Source organism: Phycodurus eques, chromosome 12, assembly GCF_024500275.1.
Source record: "Phycodurus eques isolate BA_2022a chromosome 12, UOR_Pequ_1.1, whole genome shotgun sequence".
NCBI lineage: Eukaryota > Metazoa > Chordata > Actinopteri > Syngnathiformes > Syngnathidae > Phycodurus > Phycodurus eques.
In genome coordinates, this window is record NC_084536.1 from 11,576,212 (window position 1) to 11,594,307 (window position 18,096).

The window sequence follows — 18,096 nt, forward strand, 5'->3', positions numbered from 1 at the left end:
GTGTATGATTGTTTGTCCGTCTACATGTGCCCTGCAACTGGCTGGTGACCAGTCTAGGGTGCGTCCTGCCTATTGCCCCAACACAGCTGAGATGGACTCCAGCTCACCCGCGACACCATTGAGGATGAGCTGTCCAGAAAATGGACAGATATTGGAGATCTTTATCTTACCTTCTATACTTGAAAATAAGATAAAGCTACAATGTGTTCTGAAAAAGTATGTCTTGCATACTGCACATCAGGCAACTGACTACATTTGTGTGGATCAATGTTGATTAAAAATAAAAACATGAATATTTATATTGTTTCTTGATTTCGTGTTTTACAGGGCTCAACAAAATCCTCAAAAAGCATGGAGTCACGGCACAGACCTTCCAGGTAGGATGTTTTTTCTTCTCAGGAGTCGCTGTGCTTATTGTGAACCCTTCTGTTATGTCGTGGGTCAAATTGATCCCTGAAACATTTTTGAATAATAGTTAAGTATTTTTTTCCCTTCTGTTTTTTTGCTGAATGTAATGTAATCACTATTAAATATTGATTGAAATGGTTAGTAATGGTATTAATAAGGAAATATAAACAATATTAATTGCTTTTTTTTCTAATGTAACAAGCTTGAGTAAAATTTACCCAGAAACATTAGTGCCGTTCTAGAGAAAAATAACAGCAAGGTTAAGTTGACAGTTATTTCCGATAAAGAGAGAAAGTTCTGTATTTCTATAAAATGATTTTTGCACCGGTGGTTTTTCAAACACAAAATGCCCTCAAATGGAACTCCACGGCACACTTTAACTCGATAACTCATGAACTTCTGTGCTGAACTAGACTGAACTTTCATGCTTAATCAGTTATTTCATGCCTGCAAAAAAATAATGAAAAATAATGGGAAAAAAAACCCCACTCTCAACCAGCTGACATTTTATCATTATAATGACGTCTAGAGTGTGTGTGAGTCCATACAGTACACTGAATGCGTTCATTATATTCCACCCGGAGTAAAGAATCCATAAGTGTCAGAAGTATGGCAGCTGTCTCTTATGTAATACCCTTGGCTGAATGAATATTTTCACAGGCGGGGCCAGGCATGCTGGTTAAGGTCTGACAAATGGTTTTTATAGTATTCTCATGTTGCACCATTGTTCCTATTAAATACTTTACATGAGCATTCCCAAAGGATAGCGAAAACCCTCAGTATATATACCACAAAGTATAATCCCAAAACACTCTTTAGTATCATTTCTAACTCATCTTACAACAAAAGCCTTAAAAATGAATGGCTTACTGATGATATGATTTCGAAAAAAAATGCACCAGAAGTCCAAGTGATAATAACCCAGACTAAATTTAGCTCCTCCCCAACATGCAAAGATCTTAAGACTCTCAGTTGGGATGTATCGGTTCAGCAATACTTCCTTGACACAATTACTACTTTCCTATTAGCCAGGGTTCTGTTATCATTTGTGGCATCTTGGACCATTGTAGAAAGAGCACCAACAAAAAAAAGAACTGTAGATGAAATCAGTCATGTAAAAAAATATTACAAAAGGAGAAGGGTATGAGAGAGAGTTAGACGTACTAAGATTTTGAATAAAACAAGGCCCAAGTAGAACATGTGAACGTGAGAAAATGTGTCTCACCTCCATCTTTGGCAATGAAAAAGTTCCATTAAGCGGTTCGAGTGGCTCCAGATGTGTAGCAAGTTTTGTTGTACAGTAAAACTGGGACGAGCTCTCGCACGTAATGAGCAATTTCCTGTGGGCTGCTCACCGCTGACAAATGTGGGAAATATGAAGCTGTCTGAGTGTGAAGGGTCTTCATCTCTTTGCCCCCTCCCTGGCCCATTCACATCCATTACCTCTTCTTGTGAGCCTTCATGGTGGACATCAATTCAGAGATGAGTCCAAGCGCCTGGTTACCATTTAATGAAAATCTTTAAAAACGAGAATAAATCAATCAATAAATAAATAAATAAAATAATAATAAGAAATAAATACATAAAATATATAGTTTAATAATACATGAAAAGTATAATTTGCATTACATTAAAATATTTTTAATAAAGATATAATGCTGCGTGGACATTTGTTTAAGAAAACAAATGTCCACGCAGCATTATTATGAATCATATGCTTGTATGATATAAAAACAGTATTACTATTATAAAGACCGATAGATTGAATGTATTAATACAAATAACCCAAATTCTTTTTTTCCATACATACAAGCACATGGATTTAAATCACATGTAGTGGATTATATCCAGTAATTAAGAGGCATATTTTACAGTCGACTGGTTCACTTCCATTGCGCCACCTTGAGTTAACTCCTCCTGTTATGTTTGTACAGTACACCATTTCATTGGTTCATTTATTATCAAATAGCAGGGGATATAGTTTTGATTTTAAATCAGCAAATAGGTGAACAGGTGGGAAAACACTACTTTTGACCCTTGTGTTATTTCACCGGTCAAATTGACCTGTTTGAAAATGTAGGAAAAAAATTATTTTAAATTATGATTTAAACTATGTTTTATGTATTTTCTGTTGATTAAACAAAAAGCGGGTCATATTGACCCATGAATATTGTTGGTAAGAAAAAATCGCAACAGTAGGGTTAATATATCATGTATGGGTGTTTGCAAATTTAAAAAAAGGACGAGAACAAAAATTAGGCCAGCAGAAGATGTTTTATCAATTCAATGAAAAAGAATACTGTATATAAAAATTATAACATTAAAAAATACATACAGATCATTAGACCTGCAACATAACAGGAACTTTAAATAACATACCGATACCCCTAAAAATCAACTCTGTTTTTGTTTTTCTAAGCAGGAGTATGAGTCTGCTGCAGTCTCTGGAGGAAGGTTACGAGGTGGACCTGCTCTACATCACAGAGAGGATCATCTCCGTCTCGTTCCCGAGCAGAGTGGAGGAGCCGAGCTACTCGGCTAACCTGCGCGAGGTCGCCTCCATGCTGCGCTCCAAACATGGCCACAACTACTTGGTACCGTCCACCTGTGTATTGAGCTAATGTTTGACTAAGTAACACTCTAGCGACCAGTCTAGAGTGTAGCCTGCCTCTTGCCCAAAGTTAGTTGGGATGGGTTCCGGTTCACCCGTGACCATAATTATGACAAGTGTTATAGCAAAAGGATCGATATACATTCAGTATCGATCACATTGCATCAGTCCACCGATGATCAGTTGATGTCTAAGCAGTCATACAGCAATACGAAAAAAAAAAGTCAAACAAATGAAACTCACTTGTAGAGTGAATCCCAAACTAAAAAGTCAGAACAGTATGCAGAGCACAATTTGAAAGTTACCCGTTTTTCCAGAGTAAGCTTAGCAACTAGACCACGGGCTGTCAACGTTAAATACTTAAAGAACCATTCGGACAGTCTCCCACTGAATAGGAAAAACAAACAAAAAACCCCACCGGTAGCCACAAAACCCTTTCGACACATAAAGTGAGGATAATACTGCTTACTGTATATTGTTTTTTTTAAACAACAAATGAATTTAAAACAAATGAATAAAGTGCTCCATTACTGAAATCAATGAACTGCTACAGAGAACATTTTATTTCTGCATGTGACAAATACATTTTGAACTTGAAAATGCTGCTTTGTTTGAAGCTTACTTTCAAACAAAATCGTCAATGTCTATTTGAGTCCTGTTATTCATGAAATCAAAGCCGGATTTAAATGATCCACCTGCAGCAAACAAAAAATGCAAACCAAAAATGCCCTCTGCTGCTGTGATCCGTCATCATTTTATTGTGTGTAGTGCGTGCAGTCACCTGTCAACCTGAGTAAAAAAAGGACTTTCACTTAAGAATGTAAACAATACATTTGCAAGATAGCCAATGAAAATATTTATTTTACCTGGTTAATGTTACTTTTGAGCCTGAACCTCAGCATACAGCGTCTGCACATCATGACTGTGGATGTCACCTTCATTTTCACACACGATTGTAAGCTGTCATCTGTGACGTGTGAGCGAAGTTTGGTTTTAAGGACGTAACATTAAACACTTTAGCCATGGTTTACATACCGGGGGTCGAATAGCTCAATAAATCTTGGTACCAAGTGTTGCACATCGGCATTTGTGTTGTGACACGTACTGTATTTTAAACGCCGCCCCCCAGCCCCCTCTCCATAAAAAAGGTAGTTTTGCAGGAGTACCATAATCTTCAAATTTAGAATTACATTTGAAAAATGAACAAACTCATTTAAAGTTAAATTAAATGCTCTATTTAATTGCCAAAGTCACAGAGAGCCACAGCAGAAAAATGAATGAGTCATATGCGTTTCTGGAGGCACAGGTTGCACACCCCTGAAGGAGACAAACAGCGAGCATCTGTTTTCTTTTTTTATTCTGTCGAGGCTATTCCTGAAACATTGTGTGCGCTTTCCAAAATACCCCAAGATGCCACAAGACAGCACCAAAGCTTTGTCTGACAGGAAGGTTACATCAACATCGCAATTGAAAGACAGGCTTGTTAGCGTAAAAATGCACGAGAGCGTCTTCATAGTATGTGCATGTACATGCACATTTTTGGAAATCAAATAGTCAGTTAGCCATGTATTTTAAAGGGTTATGTTTTATGATTAATTTGTAATTATATTAAACAGTTATTACGATAGCCTATTAGCCTATTCGGCTAAGTCATTTTTGAATGTTTTCGTAAAACAAGAAAAACACAAATTTAAAAAACAAGAAGAGTCAACCTTTGCACATCACCCTGACCTGGAAAACAGAATCTACACAAAGAAAAAAAAAATTGTTTTTGTTTTTAGCAAGCACATTGGTATTTTGTATTGGTATTGTGACAGTAGGTTAAAAATGACAGGCAATTATGCTATTGGGGCAACAATATGCAATTAGAAACATTTTTAGGGGAGGTAATACAATCAATCGCAGGAACCCATGACTCAGAAAAAACACAAATAAAAAATAAAATAAAAAATCAATAACATCTTATCTTCTTTCCTTCTCAGCTCTTCAACCTCAGTGAGAAACGTTACGACATCAGCGAACTTCATTCAAAGGTAATCTTGAAGCATTGGCTCTCTTTCTCCTCTTGTTTCCTACGAGTCGTGGTCTTTTCTGGACAGGTGTTGGACTTTGGCTGGCCAGACCATCACGCACCAGCCCTGGATAAAATCTGCAGCATCTGCAAGGCCATGGACACGTGGCTGAGTGCAGACAGCCATAATGTGGTGGTCATACACAATAAGGTAAGATTGCATGACTGTGGCAAACCACATTCACGTGGATGAACAGTGTCCTTAAAGGGGACATATTGTATTACGGAAAAGGGCTTGTATACAAATTGTTGAGTCTCTGGGGTGACTTATGGGATGAATGATTAAATTTCATTTAATTGGTCAGAGGTTTTTTTCTTTTCTATAAATAATGTACCTACGTTAATCTAACTATGCCAATGATGTACTGTGTAGTGACAGGCAGAGCAATTTTAAATGCTCATCCGACTAGATGGCAGAAGGTACAGTTAACTTGTGTATCCACCTGGTGTCGTAAGTGTGAACTGGAGCGGGCCGCTTGCCTCCGAGCCCACAGTGTGGAAAAAAGATTATTAAAAACTTTTCACTTGTGGAGGGAGCAGTTTATACCCTACACCAGCATTTCCCAACCACGATTGAGCCAAGCCAAAACACCAAACACGAACAAATTTAGATATGCAGGTTGATATTGTACCTTCTGCCAGCTAGTGGAAGATCATTTTATTCTGCTTGTCACTATATGTCACTGGCATAGATAGATAAATGAGATGAATGAATGAATGAGAGATGAAATTATTTGTGATAAATAAATCATAAAATATTGACTAATTACCGTAATTTCTCGTGTATAATGCGCACGGCCAAAGTTGACCTCAAAATTCTGGAAAACCCTTCTACCTATGTATAATGCATTTTTACAATGCATGATTTTGCTTCTACCCTTATGATCAAAACGAAGTATTTTTTCAAAGAATTAAAGTTCAGCACTTTATTTGAACATCTAATACTTTTTTATTTACTTGCTCTTATTTTGAAATTCACAGCCTTACTTTTATTTGGTAAATGAGAAAACACACAGTTGTGCTAATATGTTTGATTACCCAGGCAGAATTTGTAAGATGGGTACAATTCTTTAAAGAAAACATGAAGGGCTGGGCGAAACACATTTAATTTTATTTTAATGGGATTCAAATTAAACTGTCAAGCATTTCAGAAAAGCATTATCATTAAACAAAAATAACAAAGAAATGAATGTTGGTTGTTGTTCAGTCATATTTAAAAAATATATATATGTATATATTTCTCAAATTCTGCCAGGGTATGTAAACTTATGAGCACAACTGTACATATATGCAGTCATACGTACCTCTGTCATATTGGAATGAAAGCGTAAGCTACACCTTTTTTATAACCACTAGGTGGGGGTGACATTGGAATGAAAGTGTACAGCTTTTTCATAACCTCTAGTGCTGCATACATTTATAAAATGTAAAAACATTTTCATTTTCCCCTATACCTATGTGTAATGCGCACTATTGACTTTTGACAATTTATGGGCGGGGGGAACTTGCATTATACACGAGAAATTACGGTAAGTGAAACTGGATCATATCCCACGACGAACCTAATGATGTCTTCAATGTGCTGTGACACAATGGTTGGGAATCACTGCACTTGGACACACGCACACACGCACACACACACACAGACATACACATCATCAAACGTAGCCACCTTTTCACAAATAGGCAGATAAAATATTGACTTGGTTGTTTAAGTTCACACTTGATGAGTGGGCAGTCACATCAGAGACCCAATTATAAGTCAATATTCCATAATTTGTCTCCTTTAATACACTTGGGAACAGTTTTAAATGGAGTAATATTACATATTACAGCATAATATGTAATATGTCTCCTTTAAGCTTTTTGTGGGACCCCGCTACGTCCCTCTGAAGTTGCAATAATTATTTCTCGTGTAAAACTATCATTGAAGGTTCAAGTTTGTGGCGTGCTGTGTTGCAGAGGGCTAGAAAAGCACAAAAAGACAATACACTCAAATGTTCTACTTGACAACTGAGCTGACCAATATTTTTCCCGTTACTGCTCAAGCATCACATTATATTCTTGTGGTAAACCACGCTCATCATTGCACCAACAGAAACCATCAAAAGTATTTCTAAAGACAACTACTGGCCCGATGTCTTAAATTAGTCTCTGATTGTAATATGTAATTTGTAATATAATCATTGGCGATGGGATCCCAAACCACTGCTCCCTTGTTCCAAGAAGCTCCCCACAGGTGAGGTTACAAACAAGTCGGTTGCCATGACAGCTGGTGTTGTTTTTCCAGGAAGTTGAGTAACAACTCTGTTGTGGGCTTGTCACTGAGGAAGAAGACAGTGTTTCAGTGTCCACATGTTTTCATGCCACATGTATCTAATAAGTGCAACAGTATTACATCATTTTTTTTTTTCAGTTTAAAAAAAGGGGGAAGTGAAGCAGACTTTTAGTATTTAGACTTGTGCATATTTGGGAATTTTGATCAGGAAAGTTTGTCTCTTAACTATCCTGTTACATTTGTTTCTCACGATCGGCTAATATGTTCCTGTCTAAATCCACCCAATTGAAAAGTAACAAAAAAAATAACAAATCCAAATAGACAGTTTATATGTCATGAATACTCATGAGTGTGACTATTTAGGGCATTTCCTTGTTTTTCATTCAGAAATGCATGTTTCAACACCTTTTCATGTAATAAAAATGTAAAATAAAATAAAATAAAAAAATGCAATTTAATTGAATCACTTTTTTTTTCTCAACAAACATGCCAGTTTTTGGTTTCCTGAAAAGTGGTGGTTTTGGAGATACGAGGATTCTGCTTCCCACCAGCAGTATGTTGATTACACTTATTAAGCCTAGCAGAAATTTCATACCGAAAAAAAACCACAAACACTTCAAATGGGTCAATTTGAACCAGAACATAATAGAAGGGTAAAATCATTTCCTATAAACAACTAAGTGTAAAGACCCCTTTTGGTGACCTTAACTATCTTGTCTGAACCCTTTTCAGGGTAACAGAGGCAGAACTGGAGTAGTGGTGGCTGCCTATATGCATTACAGCAATATATCCGCCAGGTAGGCGTTCACACTTTTGGAAACATATTCAGTTGTTCCTCATGTTTTTCTACTCTTTAAATTGAGGATGTAAAATTGTTTTAGATGGCATTCAACCCAACATAAATTGTATGTATTTGTAATGCAGTGCTGATCAGGCTCTGGACAGGTTTGCCATGAAGCGCTTCTATGAAGACAAAGTGCTTCCTGTGGGTCAACCCTCTCAGAGAAGGTCAGTGTTCCTCCGCAGGTTGTTTATAGGAGATTGACCCGCCAGTGAACTGTCTCACAAAGACCTCTCTGTCTTGAACCCTCCTGTTACATTTGTTTCTCAGAAACAGCAATAATTATCGAATTGACCCAGGGTGTGTTTAATGATCCAAAAAGGGTCAGAAACATACATACATGTGCACATACATGTTAAATTGAACAACATATGACATTTGGGAAATAAGACAAAAAAAATGATCAATAAAATTGCAAGAAAATGGTATGATCATGTGGTCGCATGAGTTATGTAGAGAACAACAGAATTAAGTTACCTTAGCGGACAAACTGCGATTACATTCAAACCAACACAAAACCCTAAAGTTGTGGCCACCATTAATGGATGCTGCGACCTGTGTGTCATTTGTAAAGCAACACCTTCAAGGAAGTAATTGAGTCATTATGAACCCGCTTCTCAGAGTCATTGCTCAGGAACAGCAATGAAATTGCTGGGTCAATTGAGCATGTTTAACTGTCAAAAAATGTCAGAAATGCAAGATTAACTTGCAAATGCATTAATAGAACCATTTTCATTGTACATGTGTATGTTATTTAAACCAGAGACAAAAAAACCTACTGTCAACTTTTACAATGGGTCAATTAGACCCATAACGTAACAGGCAGGTTAATTGATCTGCATCCATCCATCCATCCATTTTCTGAGCCGCTTCTCCTCACTAGGGTCGCGGGCGTGCTGGAGCCTATCCCAGCTATCATCGGGCAGGAGGCGGGGGTACACCCTGAACTGGTTGCCAGCCAATCGCAGGGCACATACAAACAAACAACCATTCGCACTCACATTCACACCTACGGGCAATTTAGAGTCGTCAATTAACCTAACATGCATGTTTTGCGGATGTGGGAGGAGTGCCCGGAGAACACGCAAACTCCACACAGGCGGGGCCGGGGATTGAACCCCGGTCCTCAGAACTGTGAGGCAGATGCTCTAACCAGTCGTACATCGTGCCGCCGATTTATCTACATTTTAAATAAAATTTCATTATTATAAAACACACATACAAATATTTGTATGTATAGACACACACACATTTAGTATTTTTTATAGATATCATTGCCAACATTCAATTAAATAATCCTGTCTCTACTGCTAACTGCATTTGTTCCGCCTGTCCTGTGTAGGTATGTGGAGTACTTCAGCGGTTTGCTCAGCGGACACATCAAGATCAACAACAAACCCTTATTTCTTCACCATGTCATCATGCACGGCATCCCCAACTTTGAGTCCAAAGGAGGTACGTCACACCCGTGTGCAGTATTTACAAAATGTTCACAATTGGCTGACACGCTGTGCAATTGTTTTTCATCAGGATGCCGTCCTTTCCTCAAAATATACCAGGCCATGCAGCCCGTCTACACATCTGGGATCTAGTAAGTCTTAATCACACTCAACTATTTTCACTGGAATCTAGGGACAGTCAGCTTGTAATAACTTAGTAATAATAATGAAAATACTCATTTTCAGTTATAGCCTATCACCTCACTCCCGCATACTTCCCTGTAAGACTTTCCCCTCAAATTAATGTATTTAACTTAGCTGCAGGCTCTTGTTTCCGTTGTTTAAATCCTGCAGTCTTAACTATTGTCATTTGTTACCACGGGGGGCAATGGGGTCTGCAAAGATTTTCCTACAAGTACACCCTGAAGGTTCTCGAGGCTAGATGGGAACCAATGATGTAACTTAAAGTCAGAAGATTTTGCTGTGTGAATTGTGGTGGTCACGTAACACACACACACTGTTTTATTTTATAATTGCCAAGAAATTGGCACTATCCACTTGGTTTTGCCTGTAGATTTGTTTGGCCACTGGATGGCAGCGGAGCAAATGGAAACGCTGCTTACACATAATCAGGACCAATATGTACGGTTCGATGCACAGTCTTCAAGTTGCCTGTAGTAGGCATATACAATAATATAGAATTACAATATACAAGTGTATATATATATATATATATATATATATATATATATATATATATATATATATATATATATACACACACACACACACACAGTGGGGCAAAACATTATTGAGTCAGCCTCCAATTGTGCAAGTTCTCCCACTTAAAAAGATGAGAGAGGCATGTAATTTTCATCATAGGTATATTTTTATACATCTATAAAAAATAAAAAATGTGTGTGTGTCTATACATACATATATTTGTATGTGTGTTTTAAAATAGTAACATTTTATTTAAAATGTAGATCAATTAGGCGGCACGATGTACATCTGCCTCACAGTTCTGAGGACCCGGGTTCAATCCCCGGCCCCGACTGTGTGGAGTTTGCATGTTCTCCCCGTGCCTGCGTGGGTTTTCTCAGGGCACTCCGGTTTCCTCCCACATCACAAAAACATGCATGCTAGGTTAATTGACAACTCTAAATTGCCCATAGGTGTGAATGTGAGTGTGAATGGTTGTTTGTTTGTATGTGCCCTGCGATTGGGTGGCAACCAGTTCAGGGTGTACCCCGCCTCCTGCCCAATGATGGCTGGGATAGGCTCCAGCACGCCCGCAACCCTAGTGAAGAGAAGGGGCTCAGAAAATAGATGGATGTATGGATGGAAATGACAGAGGTCAAACATTTTATGTAAGTCTTCACGAGTTTTTCACAGACTGTTGCTGGTATTTTGGCCCATTTCGCCTCCTATGGAATGAACAAAACATTTGAATGACCCTACAGACTTTTCTCAACTTTTGTTGCTGTCATGGGAAACGGTGCCAGTGCTTCATTCATGCTCTTTAGAGGTTGCTATGCCTTCAGTTGTCCACCAGATGTCACCGTCCCTGAAACCTTGAAGCTTTAAATGTTTTTCGGCACAATTGTTAGGAAAGCCTCAGTGCTTCATGAGGCTTCACTTGCCCAGCACTACTGACAACATAAAACATAACATGACAAGAGACGTGACTCACAGCAACAGATTACAAACAACAATGATCGGACAAGAACTGAAAGAAACCAGGGAACTAAATACAAGCAGACTGACGAGACAACGAGGAAGACCTGGACAAGACACGAGTGGCAAGAGGGAGCTGATTGTTTGACACAAGGTAGAGGGTTGACGAGAACAGGTGGAGACAAAAACCAAATGAGGAGATAAGACATGAACATATAACAGGAAAACTTGACAAAACATGACACCAACTACCAGTGCATTGAATCAAAACAAAGTCAACCAAAATACAGATCATTACAGTACCCCTGCAAATGAGCCGAAAATGGCTGCTTCATAGAAAAATAGCAGACGAAAAATATTAAACAATTTCCAGACAGCCTTTGAACTGCCTGGAAAAATTTCTGAAAGTAGTAGTGGCAGTAGTAACCGGTAGAGAAACCTATGCTTGGATTAGTAAATTCAATCAACTAATACTATATATATATATATATATATATATATATATATATTTTTTTTTTTTTTTTTTTTAAACGTAAACATGTGAAACTATGAGAATGCCGCGCCCTTCTACCTTAAGACCTGCTCAAAGCCCCTGCACGGCATTCCTTCCCACTTTTCTTCCTCACATGCTCCCTATTAGCACTCGCTGGCCTTTGATCCACTGCTCCCAGTTGTTAGACGGCCATGTAGACACTAATGTGCCAAATTAGTCCGACTTTGTAATTACACTACTTTGAAAGTGGAGGCAATTGTAAGCAGATAAAGAGCTATCAAGTATGCACCGCTTTGTGGACCAGAGAGCTGGAATACAACGTATATTCCAATTGAGTGTTTGTAGTAATGGCGATGACAAGGCTGTGATTTATTTGTTTTTTCCCCTCTTTTGCAGTAATGTTCAAGGGGACAGCCAGACTAGTATCTGTATCACCATTGAACCTGGGCTACTTCTGAAAGGAGACATCCTGGTAAGAAGATGCATGTTAGCTATTTGGCAAGAAAAAGGTCACAACCAAGATATTATCCTCCTGTTATGTTGCAGCTCAAATTGACCCATTTAAAATTTAGATTTTTTTCCCTTTTCTGTCCTAAACAAGTGTTATCAACATATTCAATGGAAATGGTTCATGTTACATATTTGTGCATTAAATAATGAGTTATTTATCCTAATTTAACCATGATCTTGAGAGTTAATGCACTAAAGATTGATTTAAATGCTTATTAATGGGATTCATCATAAGATATAAGCAATGTTTCACTGGCGTGTTTGCCAATTTGGCAGACCGGTCTGCGCCAAGATAAGCAAACTGACACAAAGAGGGGGCGGGATCTATGAGGTCCACGGACATATTTAAGCCTTCAGCGGTTTTTCACCAGCTCATTCTGTATTTAATAAGGGAATACCACTGACGTTGAATGCTCCTGTCACGCATGGATCACTGCGTCCTCTTCCGCATAAAGAGACATCTCCGTGCAAGGCTATTTGCACCGCTTTTAAAGGAAATGAAAGAAGCAACTTCGATTGGACAGGATTGAAGTTGACTGATGTTGGTACGCAAAACTACCAAAAACGGGTCGAGCCGCCTCCTCGCCGAGTTGTGCCTCGTCACGAAAGTAGAGCCCAGAGGAGATAATTACCTTTTTTTTTTTTTGGTTTCTGCTCCTGAGAAACAAAGTAACAGGAGGGTTAGCCAAACAAATATATACCTGTGTATAAAACTGACACGTTGAATTAAAATACTGCAGTGCAACAAGTGAAATCCTCCTCATTGACGCAGAAAGTAGCTTTACAACCATGTCCGAAGACATTTCCTGGGGTTGTGGTAAATATGTTAGTCTTGGTTAGCCTATCCTTGGTAAGGTACCAAGACCAAGTAGGCCTAAGACTGATGGGGAAACAGGGCATTCATTTTAATGAAATACTATCTTGGCCTTCAGCTCAATGGAAAATAATTTTGTGGTGTGTTAAGTCTAGATTTACCAGAGAGGCGATGCCGTATGGATCAATTTCACTTGTTAAACCCACACTAACAGCATGTAGAGAAGATTTTTATTGTTAAACAATAATAAGGAAATCCTGTTGTTGGTGTTTTTTTTTTTTTTTGTCTTTAACTACAACTAGACATTGGATGAATGTACTCAGAGCATGTGGAGTTTATTGTATTTCACGTTCACAGAAAAACATGGGGCCATAAAACATGCGGTAGGGGATCTGGCTCGCTTTATTTAAACACTTTCATTAGCAGTCAGTGTCAAAATAGGTTGGAAACTATGACACCAAGGTAGCAATTTACGTTATTATGACTAGGTTTTAGTCTTCCCAGAAGAGAAACCGTCTTGGAAAAGATGTCAGAGTAGCCATGATACTTCTTACATCTCATCCAATGACTTTCTTCCCGCAGCTCAAGTGCTACCACAAGCGTTATCTGGGTCCGTGCCGTGATGTGATTTTCCGGGTACAGTTCCACACGTGCGCTGTTCACGATCTGGGAATCGTCTTTGGGAAAGACGAGCTCGATGAGACTTTCAAAGGTAGTCGAGATGGACCTCAACAAACTCACCGTTATTATTCTTGCAATCAAAGATTAGCCTTTTTTGGGGGCCTCAATGTGCCAACAAACTTTTTTTTGGTTTGATTTTGTGAGAGTATGTATCCTAGTGAAAATGAATGTATTATAGGGGCCGCAAACATCACCCCTCGACCCCAAACTCACTCAGTAGCACCCCCTACAAATTCTGAAAAAAATAGCCCCTGACATCTGTTTCACTAAACGACAATTAGGGGAACATGTCTATCATAACAGGACACAAGAAAAAGTCTCAAGGACCCAAGTACAAAATTATACAGGAAGTCAGCCATTTTGGTTTGAAGCAGAGATTTTAGGTGAATTCCCGGGTTAGGAAAACATGAGACACCAGTTTCACCGATAGATGCGTAATTAGTTTTTTACACTGCGTACATGCGCAGAAACTATGCGCAGGTCCAAATGGCTTTGGCCATAAACAAAAGCTAAAAATCGCGAAATATTTTTTATTTTTTTAAGTAACTGCATGGCAGCATTGCAGCTCTTGTCAGAATAAAGCAAGTAATATATTGTTCTTTGATTCAAATCAGAAAATTGTGATGAGGCATTAATTTTTATCGGTGGAATGCCAACACAGTTCACCACCCATTCGTGCATAGCCCTAATTATGATAATATTTGATCATTTCCTGTTTGCAGATGAGAGGTTTCCTGAATATGGCAAAGTCGAGTTTATCTTTTCCTTTGGCCCAGAAAAAATGTATGGTAAGAATCAATGTATCATTTTTATGCATAGTATACTACATGGTTTCTTTTTTATGCTTTATTGTACTGCACTTCTCTTTATTTTTAATCACGATATTTTTTTAGGGGGGGGAGATTCACATTTCTTCTCTGTCTCTTCGTACCTCTGGTCAAGGTATGGATCACCTGGAGAACGGGCCGAGCGTCTCTGTGGACTACAACACACAAGATCCGCTGATTCGCTGGGACTCTTACGAGAACTTCAATCAGAATAATGAGGACACGACAGAAGGTGAGTCACGTACAAATATGCAGCAGATAAACGTTTTGTAATTTTATCACAGTCACAGACGTATTTCAAAGTAGTTAAATACCAGAAAGGTTTTATGATTCCATTTTGCTGAAACTCTAAAATTGATCATATTGTCTCAAGAAAAAAATGGTAACTAGAATCCACATCTATTTGTGGTTCTCTATTCACAAATTCACCTTTATGCATTGTTATATGCATGCGAGGCACACTTCTAATGGCATAAGAACCCAAATTAGACTTGTGCATACCATCTTTACAAAGCTAAAACTACCAAAGAACAGTGTGAAAAATCAATAAAATGTGTTCTTTAAAGCACAGAAAAATTAACATGAATTTGCCATCGTGTGTTGGATGTCATTCAAAACCGCATGGCTTTATACGGAGAAATAATCCCTGGAGGCTGTGGGAACGACAATAACAGTTAATGTTTATTGTCCATGACGTGAATTATGAGTTTGCGTTTTGAAAGGGAGCAGCGGCACTATTACCGCTAATTCCTTTGTGGCCATGTTTTAACCTCGCTGTCATGGGTGTGTGTTCTGGTTGTTGTCTTCCCTCTGTCTCGTACACACCAGCTCCCGAGAGCATCTTCCCCACCTGTGCCTCGTTTACCCATGCATTTAACCTCCTGTCTCATTCTTTCTGGTCGCCAGTTCGTTGTGCCTTGTTGTCACGTTCCAGCATTCCTTGTTTCCACGTCACTGACTCACAGTAAGACTAGACCCAGTTCTGATTATTGACCTTGCCTTTTTGCCTCATGTTTTTTGGATACTGTTGCCTTTGCGGATTGCCTGCCTGTGTACCGACCTCTGCTTGTTTATTAAACCTCTCTTTTTGAAACTGTCCATTTGAATTGGAGTCGTGCATTTTGGGTCCTGTCCTTTGTTCCGTTTATGACACTCACAGAACCCAAAGGTCTTGTGGGGCCCTGATTCTGTTGCCTCTCAAAGCTTTGTGCTGCATTCCTGGTTTGCCGCAGGCATGGGCCGAGTCTGTTGGTTGAATGTTGGTCACTCTGCGCCCTAAATGCTACTTTCTTCATCGGAAGCAATGCTACGCCCTTAGCGATGGCAGCAAGCAGGTCCCTTGGTCTCTGAGTGCCAAACATTTTAGGAGAGTCAACATGTTTTCTTTTTTTTCCACTTGCATGTCTGGTTTATTTGTCTAGCATTCCACAGAAATATGCTCAGGAAAAAGGAATCCAGTACATTTCTAGGGTCTGTACATATGGGTGATGCAAAAGGCTCTCTTGGAAACACTGTGTTTATTGGTGTTATTAATTTGTTTAACCTTTATTTATCCAGGTAAGGCAATTGAGAACAGATGCTCATTTGCAAAGCTGCCCTGGTAGCAGACAGCAGAGTAAAACAAAACACAATCAATACAAATACATTGACAACAAACTGTACAGTGTGAGGCGGCATGGTGGACGACTGGTTAGAGCGTCTGCCTCACAGACGCTCTAACCTCACAGTTCTGAGGACCGCGGTTCAATCCCCGGCCCTGCCTGTGTGGAGTTTGCATGTTCTCCCCGTGCCTGCGTGGGTTTTCTCCGGGCACTCCGCTTTCCTCCCACATCGCAAAAACATGCTTGGTAGGTTAATTGACAACTGTAAATTGCCCCTAGTTGTGAATGTGAGTCCGAATGGTTGTTTGTTTGTATGTGCCCTGCGATTGGCTGGCAACCAGTTCAGGGTGTAGCCCGCCTCCTGCCCGATGATAGCTGGGATAGGCTCCAGCACGCCCGCGACCCTAGTGAGGAGAAGCAGCTCAGAAAATGGATGGATGGATGGATGTACAATGTGATAGTTACATAATACAAGACATTATGACATCATCTTGATCAAGGACACCACAGCTGTGGGTTATTGGGGGTGGATGGTAAGTTGCCGCATCCTCTCAAGCTCTGTCCAGCTGACAGTTTTTTTTTTGCCCACATTCTTCTGCCGGTTGGTGAATTGAAAATAAAAATAAATAAATAATGAGATGGTCCTTATTCAGTCATCAGTCATATTTTAAATAAATATATATATATATTTCACAAATTCTGCCTTGGATTGTAAACTTATTATGAGTACAACTGTACATATCAATAGTCATAAATACTGTATTTGTTTAGTTCTGTGTTACTTGACAATAATAAATGCCAGAAGGTTTTTGAATTGTACTGAATTAATTCGATTTGACTGAAGCGCCCTTTGCACAATGGTCATTGCACCGGACTATTGCAATATTAGTCGTTCGAACTGCTCTAAGTGCTAGAGGACTCTGCATCTTTTTGCACAATTGTTTTTTGTCAATGTCTTTATGTCCCCAAAGTGTTCTGTAAATTGACTGTTTGTTGTACTAGAGCGGCTCCAACTACCGGAGACAAATTCCTTGTGTGTTTTGGACATACTTGGCAAATAAAGATGATTCTGATTCTGATTCTGATTCTGAAGTATTCAATACAAGGATTTGTAGATTAAATGACTAGTCTATCACAATAAGTAGATACAATATGATCTTCTGGACCTTTGCTTCAAGTAATGTTCTTGATCTGGACCTTTTTAAATTTTAGTTGAATATCCCAGACGTACAGTCATCCTCCTCTAACTTTTTAAAAGAAGATATTTGGATGAATGAGGGGAGTTTTATAATTTGTTGTGATCCAGGCGTTTGGGGCAGAAAATTGAAGAAAAGATTGTTGTGTTGAAAGTTGTGCAGACTTTATGAACGAAGAGTTCAATAAAATTGCTGGAACGGGGATCAGTATTTCCCACAAGACCGAAATCTATTTGCGGTGGTGGGTATCTTTACGACCCAAAAAAAAAATAATTAGATTCCAGATTTTAATAGAATCCTGTACTTTTATTTTAATGGATAATAATAAACTGCATTTAACAACAATAAATGAATGTTGAGTTTAAACAAGCAGCATGGTGACCGATTGGTTAGCACATATGCCTCACCGTTCTGAGGACTCAATTGACAGAGAACATTTTTGATACATGAAAATGTGCATATGAGGGAGGGCCCATTCATCACTACTTGCAGCTTAAAACGTGCCACTTGTAACTCAACAACATATGTACATGAAGCCACAGAGTCAGAAGCTAATCTTTTGCAGTGCCAATGTGGGATGCTATTTTTACCTCCAAATTGAAGGGATTTAAAGATTTCTGGAGGTACAACAATATGACCACCTTGTAAC

The 18,096-nt window shown here is 38.8% G+C and overlaps 1 protein-coding gene across 21 annotated transcripts in view; it reads left to right on the forward strand.

Annotated features, from left to right (window-relative positions):
* tns1b (tensin 1b) overlaps positions 1-18,096 on the forward strand; it is a 164,234-nt gene that overhangs the window by 114,163 nt on the left and 31,975 nt on the right. For 13 of the 21 annotated variants that reach the window (XM_061692730.1, XM_061692734.1, XM_061692739.1 and 10 more), the window contains 12 exons: positions 328-377; positions 2,828-3,002; positions 5,002-5,052; positions 5,119-5,241; positions 8,101-8,165; positions 8,293-8,376; positions 9,552-9,664; positions 9,740-9,800; positions 12,215-12,290; positions 13,725-13,854; positions 14,546-14,609; positions 14,758-14,882. In XM_061692730.1, the coding sequence (XP_061548714.1) occupies positions 328-377; positions 2,828-3,002; positions 5,002-5,052; positions 5,119-5,241; positions 8,101-8,165; positions 8,293-8,376; positions 9,552-9,664; positions 9,740-9,800; positions 12,215-12,290; positions 13,725-13,854; positions 14,546-14,609; positions 14,758-14,882 (1,117 nt within the window). Of the gene's footprint in view, positions 1-327; positions 378-2,827; positions 3,003-5,001; positions 5,053-5,118; positions 5,242-8,100; positions 8,166-8,292; positions 8,377-9,551; positions 9,665-9,739; positions 9,801-12,214; positions 12,291-13,724; positions 13,855-14,545; positions 14,612-14,757; positions 14,883-18,096 lie in introns of all 21 variants that reach the window. The other 8 variants (XM_061692731.1, XM_061692750.1, XM_061692737.1 and 5 more) reach the window with 3 other exon arrangements.